Below are 17,082 nucleotides of genomic sequence, written 5' to 3' on the forward strand. Positions count from 1 at the left end.
TTCGAAGTTCCAAGATGAGGACAGGGACGGGAACCGAGACACCTCCACCAAGTGTAAAGGTGTTTATTCGAAGCGCAGGTCGGTTGACGTTGGTCGAACGGCAACACGACGGACACAGGCACAAGCGTCACTCAAAATCCCAGCTGTACTTTGTCTACTTCTTCGCTGCACTGCTTGAACTTCTGCCGGTCGGTCCCAGTACAGGATATATTGCGAATACCAAGCATAAAATAAAGGAACTTATTTCCAGCATATTGTTAGTGCATTCATGAATACAAAAGATGTTTAAAATATATTATAAATATCCCGAAGTATATTCCAAACGTATTATTTTTCGCTAAGGGAAGAAACGACACGATAAAATAGTTTAAAAGCTTATTCTTCCATTTGCAATTATAAGTCTTTTTAAGATTGGTATTAGAGGGATCCGTCTTGAAACTTGGTTTTAAGAGAAGTGTATATGTGTTCTGTTGAAAGCTAGGAATGACTATAGATAAAAAATAGGAAACCGAAGAACATCGCTGTGTTCAGTGCTGGAATGCAATCTTCCTCTATGGTATTATACAGCAGAGTCCTAAATCCATCTTAAAAGCAACCGGACACAACACACGAAAATAGATGAGCACAAGACAAGGCATTGTGTCTTCTGCTGCTTTTAAGATGAATCAGTGCCGACTCGCCTGGTCGTGAGACTTGTTGATACAACTAACCCTCTGGCAGTATGACTTTTCTGAATGTCGAAAATGAAAGAGACTTAACGCTTGTGATATTCATGCTACTAGGCCTCGACACTTTGAAGAAGACTACAATGCATTTACAACGAGAAGGCGTGAAACTGGAGGTCCGGACAAAAGTAAACGGAGCACGCCATTGTTTTCTGATATTTTCACTCGTTGTCTTATTGAAACTGGTAGCAGCAAAAATTTCAGGCTGGTAGAGGACACAAGTGCCTTTTTAATGAAGAAATAAGGTTTCTTCATGTCCGATAGAGAAAGCCTTATTGCAATTACGACAGAAGAGCGTGCTTTATAAAGGCTATGAAAGGGTATGAAAAGGCTATGAAACGCTACGAAAATTTTTTGACTGCATTTCATTTTTAGAAAAATCGAAATATTGACAATCTGCATTTTCTTATTTTACCATAAAATCTTGGTGCGTTTAAAAGATATTCAGACTTTGATGCATCAGCAGACATTAGTTTAATATTCAACAGCGTCAAGTTTCGGGCACTTTGCAATGGTACCACATGTTGGAGAAGAAAAGGGAACTCAGCGTTAGACAGGGCTTAGGGGCGAAAAGTGGATAGTACCAGAGCTGCCTATCCGCTCGTATTGTCCACTTTTCGGTCCTAAGTCGTGTCAAAAGTTGATGCTCCTTTTCTTCACCAGCATTTCGATTGTTGCGCTTGCTATACCCGCTTGTATCTGTACTTTTGTCCTAACCGGAAATATTGAAAAGAGAGCGATGATGGCGAGCGGTATTAAGCAGTTGGCAGCAGAGCTGACCGGCTTGAACCACCGGCGGTTTTGACCCCGCTCGAGCGTTAACATTTATTCTGGTTGATAGCTGTGGACGGAAAGGTTGCCGGATGTTCACACAAGCTCACTCGAGATATATGGCTCTCATTGTGGCTGATGTATGCTTTAAGTTGCTGATAATGGAAGCTAAAACCACTCCACACTGAAAATAACCAGGCTGAAACCGAGCTCAAACTTGACTGGGCGATATCTCCTATAAGAAGGAAACAAGCTGGTGGAGATGCTAGCATCAAGTGCCTTCAGCCGAGAAATCAGAACGTGCGTCACCCTAGTATGAACATTATGTAAAGGTGAATCCGAGTTTTGAGAGATAGTGGCTACAGCACAGGTAAGCATCCTAAACATTGGAGAACCCAACGCTCCTGATCGCAATCCTTCCAGAGCAGTGTAGTTGCGTCTCGAGCGCATATTACTGAAAATATATTTCCGCTGTATAGTGATAGGTAGTCAGGCGCCGATAACAGCGAAAGCACACTGGAATAAACCGAAAAAGTTTCACCGCAATACAATTCTGGTCGCTACGTCACCCTACTCGTGCAAGCACTTTATTGTTTCACTGGTCGATTTGAATGTCCAAGATAACAGTGCTACTTAAACAGCCCAAAATAATTTTTGTTGCTCAGAGTCATTCATTTTTAGCTCGCCCTCGGTAAAAGCTGTCATGAGGCTCTATGTCTTGGCAGGACGTTGATAGCATTTGGTAGAGTTCCTCGGTTGGTGGCATTGTATACATCGTTCTGCATAGATGATTAGCCTGAAAAAAAGGGGAAACATATGAGTGAATTTCTTGAAGTTGTGAATACGCCAATGACGCCGTGAATGCGTTATTAGATAATTGATACTTATAGTATCGATTTCTTACATAATCGCCAACACGATCAGTATAAAAGAACTCTACTGCCACGACAAAATATGCATAAATAAAAGAAGCTCTGTTGCTAGGTTTGCGAAAAAATCTAATAGTATTCACCACTTCGTAGTCTAGCAAGAGAGACGCTATTGTTCTTTCTGTTCCTCTTTTTTATATCCACGTGTTCGGAGAGTGATTACTACAACTTCCATTTTTCTGGAAAAGATATTCTAAACTTTAGAATTAGAAGTTATTTCTGTTTTAAAGGGGCTCAAAGTAATGATTGCGTTCCAGGAATAATCGGGCTACACCTTTCCACTTTCCTTTGTTTCGCTCCATAGAGACAGCAAATACTTAACTTGTCTCGCAGACTTCCTCATTACGCTTCTTGGGCGATGCTAAAATGTTATATTTCGTACGGCGGCTAATGTGCTTTATGTTCCTGACTGTCATTTTGCTTTTACATCGATCGATGTTTAAAAAATATCATTTATGTTCTGCCTCTTCCGGTCTAATAAATCGGATCGATTGCTTCTCGGCCCCGCTGTGATGGCCTACCCCTTAAAATGCGTGTGTGGCTCCTTCAAGTGCCATATGTGTAAATCACTTGATGCTCTTTTCGTTGTAAAGAACACCCAGATTCTTACCTTTTCTCGCTTCAGTGCATTTGCAGAAATTGCTGCTCAGCACTACAGCTCACGTTCTTATGAAGTCCCCCCCCATGAAGTCCAAGAACGAGAACCACAGAAAACCGGTTTCAGGCACTCATTACTTGGCAGGTGCGTATTTCTGCTCAACAACGCCTGGAAAATATCCTTCAGCACACGAGAAGCCCGAGTTTTCAGATAAAACATATTGCGACCAATTTGTTCATGTTGTTCATGCGGCTTCTTCTCTGCGCTGCGACAGCGATGGCCATCGTCCTTCAAGATACAATGGGCGTCGTCATCCCAGCATTCCCGCCTATATTTTGCTGTGGAGACCGCGCAACCATGCCACTGTTGCACTTCGATTACTGTGGAAGCCTACCACACTAAAAACTTCAGTCCAACGCGACTACTCGAGGAAGATCCTACCACCAACTACTTTAAGGAAGGGGGGGGGGGGGAGGGGGGGTTATGTAAGGCGTTCCTAAGGCCGAGCCATGACTAACCCGTGCGACTTGTTCATACAGGTCAGTAACAAACAAAGCTCAGTGAAAACCAATGACCGCACTATTGTACAGCTCGCGTGCCGTCGCAGTGGTTGTGCCCTCGGCCTTTACAAAAAAAAAAAAAACAATTGCTTCTGTTCACTGTTTGCTCATGATAACATTATGTGTCCATAGTTTGCAATCTGTCAGCTCATACTACCGGTTGCTGGTGCCTGGAAGGTGTGTGACAGCTCTGTTCTTGAATGCAGGTGCAAAATGCATTGCGTGAAGCTAATTATATCCTAAGTGAGTTTATTTTTTGGTATGTAGATTAGTGTTCCAAGTATTTAACTTTAATATTCCAGGAATCGCTATTATGCGTGGTAAAACGTGCCGAATGGCAGCAGGGAAAAGTGAATCCAATACCAAAAACAGAAAATTAATCCCACCTCGCATTATAATGGAACATGCTATACTGCGCACATGCGCTGAGTCCCTCGAGTACATAATTTTCAAAATCTATTCGTTGTTCCTAAGTTCGGACGTCATAAATAACACAATAGACCTAGTTTCAAGCCCGGTTTTTGTACCGTAATAGAGCTAATACGAAAAGTTCTCGACTCAGCCAGAGCTCCAGACAGCGAAAGCCAAGTTAACAATATTCCTCAACCTTCAAAAACGAGTCAGCCTTGATTATTACTCCAAAATACTGCGGACATTAAAGCTCATTTCAGAGAACAACGCCTTACTTTACTGCAGGAAGGATACCTCTTTGTACGGAAACAGGTTTTGCGCGGAAGTGAGTGGTGCAATATCGGCTTCCAAAAATGTAGACTTGCAAGATCAGTATTAGGGCTATTGTTCTTGTCTTCAGTATCATCACATCAAATTAAGAATTTTTCAAGTGACAGCGTTTTGTGTCATTAGATCCACATTTAAATACAACGCAATGAATTAAACACCTACGTATCTACGATACAATCTCGGTGCTCGAAATTTCAGGAAGGTAGTTGCGATCACTATAACACTAGAAATATATAATAACCTGTTCATTTATCATTAAAAGCTATCGTTATCTATAGTGGCAAGGAACAAGTAGTGTGAAGTAATATTTAAGTTGGATGTTATTTGGAACAGACATGTAAACCTTTTCCAAAAAAATAAAGTTGAATGAACAAACTTGACTTTTTAGTTGAGCATTAGTAAACTCTTCCCCAAAATTAAGAACTAAGGCATACCAATGATTTATGCCTCCTCTTCTAAAGAAGGTTGTGAGTATTTGTGATCCATGCACGCAAACAAAACTAGACTTGAGAAAGTGCCGACGAATTCAGCTATTTTTTAACTCATCGCTGGGGGGCGACATCATGTTTTCAAGGGCACGTAGAGCAAGAAAATGTGGGGTCAGGACGTTGTCGGTTCTGACTGAATTTTTTGTTTCTATAACAGCCGATTAGGAATAGACAAAATCTATATAATCTATAGGCTAACCAACCCGTTACTTGCTTTTACTTTACGAGAAATGTTACATACTTGACGAGCAGAACCATTCTACTTAAGAAGCCAGTTTTCCTTCGGACGCATTCCGAAAAGAGCGCGTTGCCGGTCAGCTTTGTACATAGCTGGAACGTCTCATGATTCGTCTGCGCACCGGCAAAGGAGTCGTCGCGTAGGCCGGAGAATGACCTTGAACGACCTTCAGCCTAACCACGTTAGGCGTGTATTATCATATGTGATACAGTTCTGGTGTCGAACCGTTTACCACTGATTTTGAGCCATGAACTTTAGTTGACCTTTGATCTTTAACACTGGGTGACATTTGGGTTGACCTTTGACATTAAGAACATCCGATCGGGTGATGCGAAGCCACTTGATGACATCCGAGGGGGGTTTCGTAAGAACGTATGACACACGTCATAGCCGCCTGGTCGTGTCGGTATTATAGAGCGAAAGCATAGCATTTTGGTTGCAAAAGCATAGCATTTTGCAGGTGGACGTCACTGCAATACACTTGAAAGCGCGACTAAGCTGTCTACTCACCCAGAGGGAACGTTAATCGCATCTTCAACTTTTTTCATCGTCAATGCCAATTTGCCCCATATAGGCTGGCAGTAGGCTCCAGTGCCGCTTTTTGCAGCAGTGTTGCCAGCAGCAGCGCCTACTTCTCTAGTGCCGTATTTCTCCGATAACGTCGTCCACGCCAACGCTCTACCGCCACATGGCTCAAAGCGCGAATATTACTTTGGTAGTAGTATTAGTTGACGAAGAAGCGCACGTGCAATGCACAGCACGAGATTGTGTTGCAATTTAACACGAGGGTGATCGACGGCGGCGATAGCATAATGCTCTCGTGCAGTGGCCATAGAAGCTGACCTGTGTGCCCCGACGTGAGTCCGAATCCCAGTTGCGGCTGTATTTAATTATTTACTTGTGGTTTGTTCAACGCCACACTCAAGGTCGAGCTTCACACAAACCGGTGAGCCGTGCTGACCTCGTGAGGTAGTGCTTTACCGCTACAAACAGGTTGCAAAGTTATGAAAACGTCTATCTGCTTCCCCTAGAGCTTACAACTTTCGCACAGTTAACTTCCATATTTCGAAGTTCCGCACAAATTAAGGCCACTACAAGTTGTATGGGATACCATGACCTCTCAGAGTTTACCCACGGTAACCTTCTACGGCAATGGAAAGCCAAAATGACCACAGCAATAAAGGAAATGTGTATTTTTAACAACTTTCGTAACACGTCATGTCATTTGTATGCTTTTGTTGCAGCGTTTTAACTTAAATATAAACAACAGCAATTATACTCAGCATTTTTAAAATATGTTTTCAGAATACAGGGTGTCCTAGCTAACTATATCCAGGGTTTAAAAATACGCCGAAGCACTCTAAGACGACAAGATCAAATGCATGATGCTCGCTATTGTACGGAGCAAGTCACAGTATTTTTTATTGTGCTTAAATGCATAAATTGTCGAGATTAATTAACCAACATTGGAAGCGAAGATCGGTGAAAAAGGCTAATGAGAAAGTTGTAGAACGGTCCGCAAAACGTCCGATCGAGAAGTTTTTAACTGTCCATCTATTACGTACCATCTTTTTTCGTTCACTCCAGATGCCCACGAAATACAAAAAAAATATCACGTGATATGCCCGCTAGCGCGCCGCTATTGCAGGGCTCTCAAGCGTTCCGTGGAGGAACTAGCAGATCATTTAGCTTGATGTGCTGCCGCTTAAAACGCGACAGGGCAGCGACGAAGCAGGTGGTTGTGCGATTTACGCCAGCGGTATGTTCCTCTTGCGACCAGCAGACAGTCCTTATCGCTTGCGCTCGCGTAATCGCACAGCCAGCGCCTGCGTCGCAAAGCTGTAACCTCTTAAGCCGCAGCACACTGGGATAAATGATCTGTTTGTGTGTTGGCCGGAACGTTTGAGGGCACTGCAATCGTGGCACGCAAGCGGATATCTCACGTGGTATTTATTTTTTGTATTTCGCGGGCATCTGCAGAGAGCGAAAAAATGCGGATACGTAATAGATGAAGTGTTGCAAACTGTTCAGTGGAACGTTTCTTGGAGCGTTCTACAACCTTGGCATTGAACTTTTTCGCCTATTTTCGTTGCTTGCGAAGTTGCTTAGTTATTCTTGACTAATTATGCGATTACGCCAATTATTAAATATAGTGTGAGTTGCTCCATACAATTGCCAGCAACATGAAATTGGTCGCGCCGTCTTAGAGTTCCGCGCCAGATCTTTAAATACAGGCTAAACATAGCTAGAACAACCTGTATGTTGAGATTTTCTTGTCATTCGGCAGCTCTAAAATGCTTTAAATTTGTTGCTGTTTTCACACAGCAGGGCAGGCCTTAGTCATGTGTCCTACAACGCCCTTTCCTGCTCCTCTTTGGCTTGCAAAGTAAACCATAACAAAATCAACAAAAAATTTGCAGTGGCTTAGCTCGGCTATTGCAGGATATACGTAGCGTGAGCTACGCTGAAACGCTGAGCATCAGTTGTCGGTAAGCAGCAATTTCGCTCTCCTTCTCCTTGGCTATACCGAATGGCTATACCTCTGCTCATGCGCACAAAATGAGAAGCGCTATCAAGCGGCGCAGCGTCAGACTTAGCTACAGCGCAAGGGGGGGGGGGGGGGGGCACAGTTGGGCACGCGTCGGCGCCGTTGCGTCTGCCGAGGCTGTGACGCGGCTATGACCGGCCAGGCGCGCGCGGCGGCGGTGGCTCCCGCGCGCCAGTTGTGCTTCGTTCGACGTCACTGCTCTTCGCGCATGCGCAGCACGGCTCTCCAGGAGCCACGCGAAACTGCTCAACCTCGGCCAGTGTAGCCTACGCTACAGAAAGTTCACGCTTGAGCTGCGAAACTTTGTAGAAGGTTTTTGAGCAGAAGCCGGGCGTTTGCATCAGAAATATTTAGGAAGAATTTTATATTGAGAGCCAGAATCGTTTAGTTGTATGTTTACGAAGGGCCATGGGTTCGCTTTTGAAGGTTAAGTTGAAGAATGGTTGACGAAGGGGGCTTTAATTAATGGAGACTAAGCAGCAACACAGTCCGCTACACTGCGGCGAGTGGAGACGCAGTACTCCGTCTCTTTTCTCGATGGCTTGCCAGCAGAGACGTTGGATAGGTTTTAACACGCATCAAGGAATTCGATGAAGGGCAGAAACGGTATGAAGACACGTACAAGATCCGTCGTTGGCGTGCACATATCCCTTCTCATCAGCACGACTTCTTTGCAATCTGCAGGCACCGTTGTGTACGTTATGTTGCATATCACCTCACTCGTCAAGTTCTGCAACAGTAAGACAGTGCAACCAGTAAGGACTCTTGTTCAAGACGCATAGATATTTTTCTGCCGTTTCTCCCTCCGCCTTTCACGCTTTACATCGCTTAGTCGAACACCAACGGCGGGCTGCAGATTTTCTTCCCTCTCTACAATCGCTATAATATTGAGACTATGTGCCTGACGGGTTTCTTTGTTTATACCATTTTTTGTTCCAGGAGCGAAATGTTATGGCATACAGCTGAGACGGAAGCGCGAGAGTCTAAACAACTTTAAATATTTCAGGTATCTTCCTGCCTATTACTCTCGTAACTAATGTACACAGTGAACTTACTAATCCAACTTTTCGCACTGTCATAGCATAGTTCAGGAGTGAAAACTGCTGAAATTCGATCTACTCACATTACACTAGAGCATAGATTCTTTTTTTATAGACTATGGCTGCTAAAATAAAACCTAGGCGTGACGGAGCCGGCCTGTAATATCATTAGACCCCTGTGACGTCAAACATTATCAAGGCCGTAGTGCTGATTAAGGCGTGAACACAAACGTGTTATCGCGCCTATTTGTGCGATGCAGTTAGTTGCTTGATACTCAATTAGACTTACGAGCACTCCGAACTAAAACTGAAATTAGTAATGGTTGTGGCGTCCTAAAAATATTCATATGACATTTTGTGTGGTGGTTTAGTCACTATGCAGTTCGTTGCTGATAACAAGGACATAAGATCAAGTTCAGCCATAGCGGCCCCATTTGACGATCATGATGATGATGAATTTTATGGTCAACGGCATCTGTAGCCTAAGAGCCGCATGTCACAAGATTGCTTCTTCTACTCAAGGTAGAGTTAAAGGCCCATTTCCCAAGCACTTAACCCTAAAGAAGAGGACCAGGCAGGGGAAACCTGCCGATCCCATCACCGGTGGGTACCCGACGGCACTGCGCGCCCAATCCCGCGTCTCCCGCATGTGAGGCGAATGCTCAAAGGACTAGGCTACCACTGCGGTCGAGCAGCCGCATTTGACTGGACGTTCTGGGCAAACATTCTCGGGTGCTGTGTGATGTCAGTGGCCTGAAAAACTCACAATGTGGTTAGACATATGTAACACGAGATTCAACTAAAGCTGTTCAGGCATTCAGTTATGGGGATGTTTTGAAACAGAAAAGATACAGTGACCTCATATCGCACAAGCCTAGTGGTCAACTGATACACCCGTGCACTTGCAGGTGGCTGTTCCAAACAGAGCCACCCGCAGGCTTATTCGACGAAGGCTGACGGTGATATAGTGTGAGTGCGGTAATGACCAGTAGGTGCGTTAATGACATCCACCCGGTGGGTGAAGTTCATTAACGCACCTACCGGTTACGCCGACGGTGAAGACGACGCGGAAGCGAGGGACAGGTGCCTGACAGCTATCCTTGTAATAACGCCAGCGCTATAAATTTATGCCGAAGCTTTGTTTTTCGTGCCAGTTGTTATAGACTCCGTAATTACCCCACATACCAAATATCAGCACCACTGAAATCTGGTTTGTGCTTTCAGTTACATGAACTAAAAATCGTTTGTCATTAGCTTCAACATATTTTCAAAGTATTCCGTAAACTTAAAGGGGCTATGCAATGAATAAAAAGTCGCTTGTAAATGTTTTCATTGCTTAGAAATGATGCCATGAAGCATTCACACCAAGTATGAGTCTTCGGACCTGAGCCGGCAATTTATTATGAATTTTTAAAAACCGTGTTTTTTTTTTAAATTCGCGGGCCGATTGGTCTTCTCGTAGTGACCGATTTTGAAACTAAATCGTGAAAAAAGACGTCACTGTAGCCGTGACGTCGCCAGGCCACCACACGCTCTCATTCGCTGGAGCCACGGCAGTCACAACGTCATGGGCACACTTCCGGTAGCCGTGAAAATCGTCTGCTCGTGCCGCCGCGCGACCCTCTCGGGCAAGCGCGAGCCAGGGCATTGCCTTGGCGCATATGGTTTCAATTTTCCTCTGCCGCCTCCTTCTGTCGGGAATTCCGGAGCCACTCGCAGTGGCTCACCGAGTCGCTGCTGTCGTCGGTGGCGTTCAGCCTGTACGCCGTGAACGCATAGGGCTCGATGCCCATCGCGGCCGTAATAGCGAGCAGTCGCGCCTCGAGGTCCGGGTCCATTACTGCTAACTACAACAGACGACAAGCAAAGAAACCCGACGCGCGTAGCAATCACGCCGCCGACGCATTGCTCGGGTGCTAGGAGCGACAATCGGAAGTTGTAAAAGGAACGCCAGCGGATGACGTATTCATGAGCGCGGCCCAGTCCCAGAGCTGTTTTCTTTATTTTTGTCTGGTGCCCCGCGTGTACGAGTTCAGGGGGGAGAGGAGGAGCGTAATTTTTAATCCTCTATATGTCCGCTGTTATTGATGCTAGCTTAAAAATTCTTGCGTTGGGGCGACGAGTGATGAAATGCCTATCTCTCGTCTGCTTTACGAATCTCAATTAATTTATTGCATAGTCCCTTTAACTAGGATATCAGTACGAGGGCCGTGAGCTTACCAACACCATCACGGACTCTACATCCAGAACATACAGATATACGGGCCCATCCGCGCTGATGACATCCATGGCTTTCTGCGCCAGCAATAGGTATTTCTTGTCTGTACTGTCAAGGTACTCCCATTTTGGGTAGACGGGTTCTTGGGTCCCATTTTCATCCGCAGGTGTGGGACCCGGTATAATTGGAGGGGATTCTGTCTTGGGGTAGGTCTCATTCATAGGCTTCATAGTCATAAACACTGTTGCTTTCGCCATCATTTTGGTATGCAGGCCTATGAGCGGCACCTACAAAACACCGTTATTGCTGGTTAAAGTGCCGCTTTGAGATTGATAGCAGGTGAGACGCATAGAATAAAAGATCCGCACCAAGGTCTAGCAATCGCAACTCGGACGACAAAGTTACGACATTCAAGAAAATGACATTGCTCACCTATATAGATTTGATTTGATTTGACTTACGGTCCCAAAGAGACTGAGGCTATGAGAGACGCTGTAGTGAATGGCTCCGGAAATTACCACCACCTGGGGTTCTCTAGCGTGCACTGACATCGCACAGTACCGGGCCTCTAGATTTTTGCCTCCATCGAAATTCTGCCGGCCGCGGCCGGGGCCGGAGGAGAGCCCGCGTCTTTCGGGTCAGCAGCCGAGTGTCATAACCAATGAGCCACCGTTGCAGGGCACCTATATAGAGGTCTATAGCTGAAAAACGGTTTTCAGGCAACGCCTTATTTTTCTTGATATGCTAAAGCATTTCTGCACAGGCAGTTACATAAGCCTAATTAAGCTTCATCCTACATGGGAAGACGATACAAGATCCACATTGAGACATAATTTCTTGCACAACGAGCAAGCTCCTTAAGTACATATTGAAATGGAATGGCCGCTGCTATTAAGAAACGTTACTGTTATTAAAGGATACCTGATTTGTTTTCATTGTACAATTTCATACTTCTAAATATATAAATGGGGAGTGCAATAGTAGAGACAACGTCCGCTGAATTATTACGTCTCAGAACATGATTTAACCCATTACTGCATGAATTTTCTGTTTCGCGTAAAAAAAAATTCAGTAACCTTGATTTTTAACACAAACACCAAAAGTAAACATGTTTTTTAAAACAGAATTCGAGGTTCAGACTTATTACAGCTTTTTCTTTCATGCACGGCTTTAGATTTTGTTTCCTCGCAGGGAGGAAGGAAAGCTTCTCTCGGCCCAAATGCAGTCGACTTCAAATGCAATTAAAGAATGTTCATTTCCATACGTACCATACGGGTTGTTGATTCCTGTGTAAAGCGCTAACAAGCATCATTATTTTTCCTTCTATGCTTCTGCCAACTTCATTTAAGTCACCCACGTGCCCGTAAGCGTGGCACAGACCGTTCGTCGAAATCTCAACGCATGCCTATAAGTGGCATTTCTCAGGTAGTCTGCTGCACCGCGTTTAGAGTACTGCTGGGTTGGCCGCCGCGGTGGGTGGCTGAGTGGTTAAGGCGCTCGGCTGCCGGCCTGAAAGATGCGCGTTCTATCTCGGCCACGGCGGTCTAATTTCAATACAGGCGAAGTTCTAGAGGCCCGCGTGCTGTGCGATGTCAGTGCACGTTAAAGAACCCCAGGTGGTTGAAATTTCCGGAGCCCTTCACTACAGCGTCCCTCGTAGCCTGAGTCGCTACCATAAACCAGTTCTGCTGGATGAGGCCCAGATTGGAATATTATTGAGTAGGTGGAGAAGGAGCGTGTTCAGACAGAACGTACTCTGAAGTTACGGGCTAACACGACGACAAGAAGCAATAAAGGTCTCAAAGAAAACGTCGATAAAGCATAGCTTAATTGCTCATAAAAAATCTGCGTCAAACGCAAGTTATAAGCTTAGTTTAAGAAAGCTGCTCGGCGGGAGAATGCCACAATTCGGGATGAATATCTTGGCAGTTGCAGCCATTCGAATACACACCAACTACTTCTAGACTAGCAAAACCTCGGAGCCGCTTTTAAAGGAAAAGACACTAATTTTTACGACCAGGTAAGAGAGAGAGAGAGAGAGAGAACGTTTATTTGTCCAACAGAAGGACTATCCAGCGCTTCAGGGGTCAGATCCCGAAGGTTGGGACAGTCGCAGGCCAGTAGTTCCTGGACGCCTGAGGCAGCTTCGGCCAGTCGAACGATTTATTGTTGAGCTCTTTTATTCCTATGTTTTTCGCCCTGCCTAGTGAATTCTCACATTCTCATATAATGTGATCTAGCGAACCGCTTTCATTGTATGATTGGAATCTTTTGATCTTATTTCCGGCCATATATTGCTGACCAAAACTTCGCTTGTTTATTTGTTTGTTTGGAGCTTTATTCACACTATTACAACTACTTTTTTTAGCTCGGGGTCTGGTGGAGCTAGGACTCTCCTGCTTAATCTATGGTCCTGTGTTATTTTGATTTAGTTTGCTAGATCCTCTTGTTTGCCTTGCTCTGGTGGCACCGCTCAAGCCCGGTTTGTGAGCTCTCGTGCTAGTTTCTGTGGCACCTCGTTTCCGGGCACGGCTGCATGAGCTGGCGTCCAAACAAGGGTGTCTACTCGCTCTACGGGCATTTGATCGAGGATTTTACCCGGCGTCGTCGCTACGACTCCTGCGTTCTAGCTCCTGATTGCGCTCTTGCTGTCACTGACTGTGTGTATTGCCTCGGTCTGAAAAAGGGCTAGTGCTATTGCACCCTCTTCCGCTCAGAATACACCATGGCAGAGTAAAGTAAAGATCCAAATATGGTGAAGTTACTTTACGACCACGTAAACACCGTGTTTCACTGTTGTATTTCTGATGTTTTTCTGGGATATGAATCATTGTCATCTAGATTTGAAATATTGCTCGTACCGATGATTTTAGAGCGATAGCTTTACTAGCCTAAAGACGCAGATTTCGCGGTGTCTGTACGAATAACTTTGAATGGCGCCGATATGACTGCGAAACGACCTGGACTAATAAAAATAACAGAAGAAAATTGTACTGTGTGTGGAAAGCTAAACCGGGTCTCCGTCATACGAGGTGGGGAGGCTTCTACTCCGCCACAAGCGAATTTTTTTTCTTTCTTTATTGCATGGAAGTACACCCACCCTGACAAGCTTCAAGCCCGATTAAACCAGGTCGTATTCTGCAACCTGTCACACACAATCACCCAAGCATCCTGATATCACTTTGCCTGTACATAAAAACGCACACATACATCGAGTAAAGGCAGCAAGTTAGGCGGTCAATCCTAAAAGCGAAAGCTTTACTAGCCTAGCGGCGCCGATTTTGTTATATCTGCACGAATGGCTTTGAACGGCACAGTTATGACCTTGAAGCGGCCTCAAGTAATAAAAAAAAAGAAAGTTTTGCTGTAGGTGACAATCGAAGCCTGGCCTCCGCTATGCGAGATGGGGATGCTTGCACTCCGCCACTGGTGCAAAATTACGTTTCGAAGACACGCGTGCTGTCCGTGCAAATACAAGAAGCAGTGTCCTCTCCAATTAAACGTTTTTTGAAAGTCAGCGCTCGTTGCGTGTGCTTCTGTTCCTGTATCCCGTCATAGTATGGCGCTGTTCACGTCATGATGAAAAGCAAACAAGCCCAAGCTGCACTTCTGGTTAATGTTGTGTGTTTCGCGATTCTAATAATAAGAAGGCTCACAGTCACAAGTGTCCAGGGCGTTTTGTAGAATACCCACTCAAGGATTATATGCAGAACTGGCAAGTTGACCATGACTCAGACTTCGATCGGCCCATTGACGTTCTTCGACAGATGGCAAAACCTGCAACCCCTTCAGGTGCGGCAGCTTATTACATTTTTTGCATTTGTTAGTCGCGAAAATTCACAACAAAAACTTTGCACTTAGCTTCCTGCCTACAGCAGATAGAGGTAAATATGCAAGCATCATATAAGACATTTGGAGCGGTTTTCTGTCAAGAACATCAATCTTTAGTAGCGTACCAGACGCCCGCCTGAATACCGGGGAAGTCACAGAGCTTGATATATGCTTCGATATAAATCATACTTGCCAGGTATTCGTTCAGGAGAGAGGGAAGGGTAGTGTGATAGATATTGTGGTTTATTTGAAGAAATAAATGCTCTTTAGCTAAGATCGACCTATTGCGTGGTCATTGATTACTGTCATGAAAAGCCGTCAACAAAACTCAGCAGCATTACCTTCTTGAACACATGGTTTATGGTTCATGGGAGTTTACCGTCCCAAAGCGACTCAGGCTATGAGGGACGCCGTAGTGAAGGGCTCTCGAAATTTCGAACATCTGGGGTTCTTTAACGTGCACTGACATCGCACAGTACACGGGCCTCTAGAATTTCGCCTCCATCGAAATTCCACCGTCGCGGCCGGGATCGAACTCGCGTCTTTCGGGTCAGCAGACCAGCACCATAACCACTGAGCCACCGCGGCGGCCCTTCATGAATTCAAGTCTCAGTGGCAGTTCCTTGGCCGACATGGTATGGAAGTCACCAGCTTGCTAGGCAAAATTAGAAGCATGCATTCCGCAGTGGTTCGTTCAGTTTCTTGCGTTGTGTTGGCTCACTTTGTTTTGGCAGTAACAACGTCTCGCTCCAAGAGTACTACATTCTATTTCTGTCTTATGCAAGTGACAGGTGAACCACGACGGTACCACTCCAGCGTTTCAACTTCGTTGTAACGTAAGCTCGTTCCCCTCTAGGTGTTCAGTCAGTGCACGACAGTCTCAATGTTTATAAGCAAGACTGCATTAAAGCTCCCGTTCTGCAAAAAATCCGGCGTCGTCTTGTCGGCGTTATGAGCGATAAATAACGTGGCCCGCCTCTCACCTAGGTTCCGTAACTTTGAGACCTCACCAGTACCTGCCTACCTGGATTGTGAGCAAACTGCAAACCGTGGCAGGTGTTTCACTTCCTGTTTGTCCCTCGTGTTTCTTTTGCGCTATTTTTTCATCATGAAGATTATTCAATTTGCCCAACTTTCAGCTTTGCTCAGTGTCTCATTGTTTAACCTTTCCACCACTGTGCCAGCAGTGGCATGAGGACTCCCTGCGATCTATTAGTGTAAAAGGGAGTATTACCATGTCTGCGAAGTGATATACAGATTGGACCCCAAGCCACTGAAGGTACCGTTTAGCGCTATTCATAATGCCCCTCCGGCGGATCTGATATGTTCCGTCAATACTGTGGTAGCTTCGCGCACAGCGCCCTTAGCCCTGAACGAACTTGTTTCTAGGCTTGGCGAAGGTCTCAGCTAGGGCTGATGACATCGGCATCATTGATAACTCCTCGAATATAGCACTAGGCATCCTTTCTTTCCAATCAATAAATGCAATGATATTATCTCCTATGGATTGAAGCCTGGAATCAAGAGGCAAGGTGAAGTTCAGGTGAAACTCGTTTTGGAGGTACTCGATCTTTCAGAATACTTACGCACAGCCGCGCAAAGGGTCTTCATGCGCTGCATAAATTTTTTAAACATATTTGACGTCCATGTTTACACATTCCGGTAACAAAAAATAATTTTTTATTTACATGTTCTTAAAATTTGCACATATTACATAAACCCAAAAATAACGCGATATATTCACAGGACAAGCATTCATTTGTGATCTGCACATTTGTGTCTATGAAGGAACGCTAAAGAGATGACCGTATAAATGACTAAAGAAATAATTCGATAAATACCATTAAAATATCAATTTAAAATTTCAGCATGGATGCTTATAATTAGCGATTTAGTTGTTAAGGTCTGAGGTATTTATGGAATACTTACCAAACCTGTGAACAGGACATGTGGCGAGAAGCCAAAAACCCCAGGAAGGAGGGACATCACTACGGAGCATAACCAAAAGATTGAGCATGAAACGCGAAGGAGCATGCCGTGCCTTCCTCTTTCTCCGCGACGTCCAGCAAACTTGCGAAATACTCGAATACGCATGTAAATAATGTTTGAATATTTTATGCCGACTATGTGGATGTTATTGCTATAGTCGCGGCCAAGGAGCGTTATCTAGATTTTTTGTTTGCTCGGTCTCTGTCTACTTTTCCAGTGCGAAAAAACACGCAAAGATATTTTACGTATGAGCTCGCATTTCTAGGCCTCCTTTGTTGCATCATATTTTTGCGCAATTGTTCACGCGGCCGCATCCAAGACCTAAATGGCTCTTGTCCTTATTTCTTTGCAGCTGCGTTCAAAGAAGAGATGCTTTGTGAACATCCGAAAGGTTTTCCCGTCTTCT

At 44.9% G+C, this 17,082-nt stretch overlaps 1 protein-coding gene across 1 annotated transcript; it reads right to left on the minus strand.

Annotated features, from left to right (window-relative positions):
* Positions 1-2,067: 2,067 nt before the first annotated feature.
* LOC144134807 (uncharacterized) lies at positions 2,068-16,878 on the minus strand. The gene is made up of 4 exons (XM_077667640.1): positions 16,617-16,878; positions 10,859-11,143; positions 8,221-8,328; positions 2,068-2,292 (listed from the first exon to the last, which is right to left on the minus strand). Exons 1-4 carry the CDS (start codon positions 16,779-16,781, stop codon positions 2,164-2,166), a joined length of 687 nt encoding a protein of 228 aa, XP_077523766.1. The 5' UTR covers positions 16,782-16,878; the 3' UTR covers positions 2,068-2,163.
* Positions 16,879-17,082: the final 204 nt, after the last annotated feature.

This window comes from Amblyomma americanum, chromosome 5 (assembly GCF_052857255.1).
Source record: "Amblyomma americanum isolate KBUSLIRL-KWMA chromosome 5, ASM5285725v1, whole genome shotgun sequence".
Classification (NCBI taxonomy): Eukaryota; Metazoa; Arthropoda; class Arachnida; order Ixodida; family Ixodidae; genus Amblyomma; species Amblyomma americanum.

What these genes read in the sequence shown, in the direction of transcription:
- LOC144134807 (XM_077667640.1), bottom strand. Translation starts at nt 16,781, where the DNA reads ATGCGTATTCGAGTATTTCGCAAGTTTGCTGGACGTCGCGGAGAAAGA. An exon ending in TAGAGTCCGTGATGGTGTTG is followed by an intron (nt 8,329 to 10,858) that starts GTAAGCTCACGG and finishes TTACTGTTGCAG; the next exon opens with AACTTGACGAGTGAGGTGAT. An exon ending in GCACGCCAACGACGGATCTT is followed by an intron (nt 2,293 to 8,220) that starts GTACGTGTCTTC and finishes CCTTTTTTTCAG; the next exon opens with GCTAATCATCTATGCAGAAC.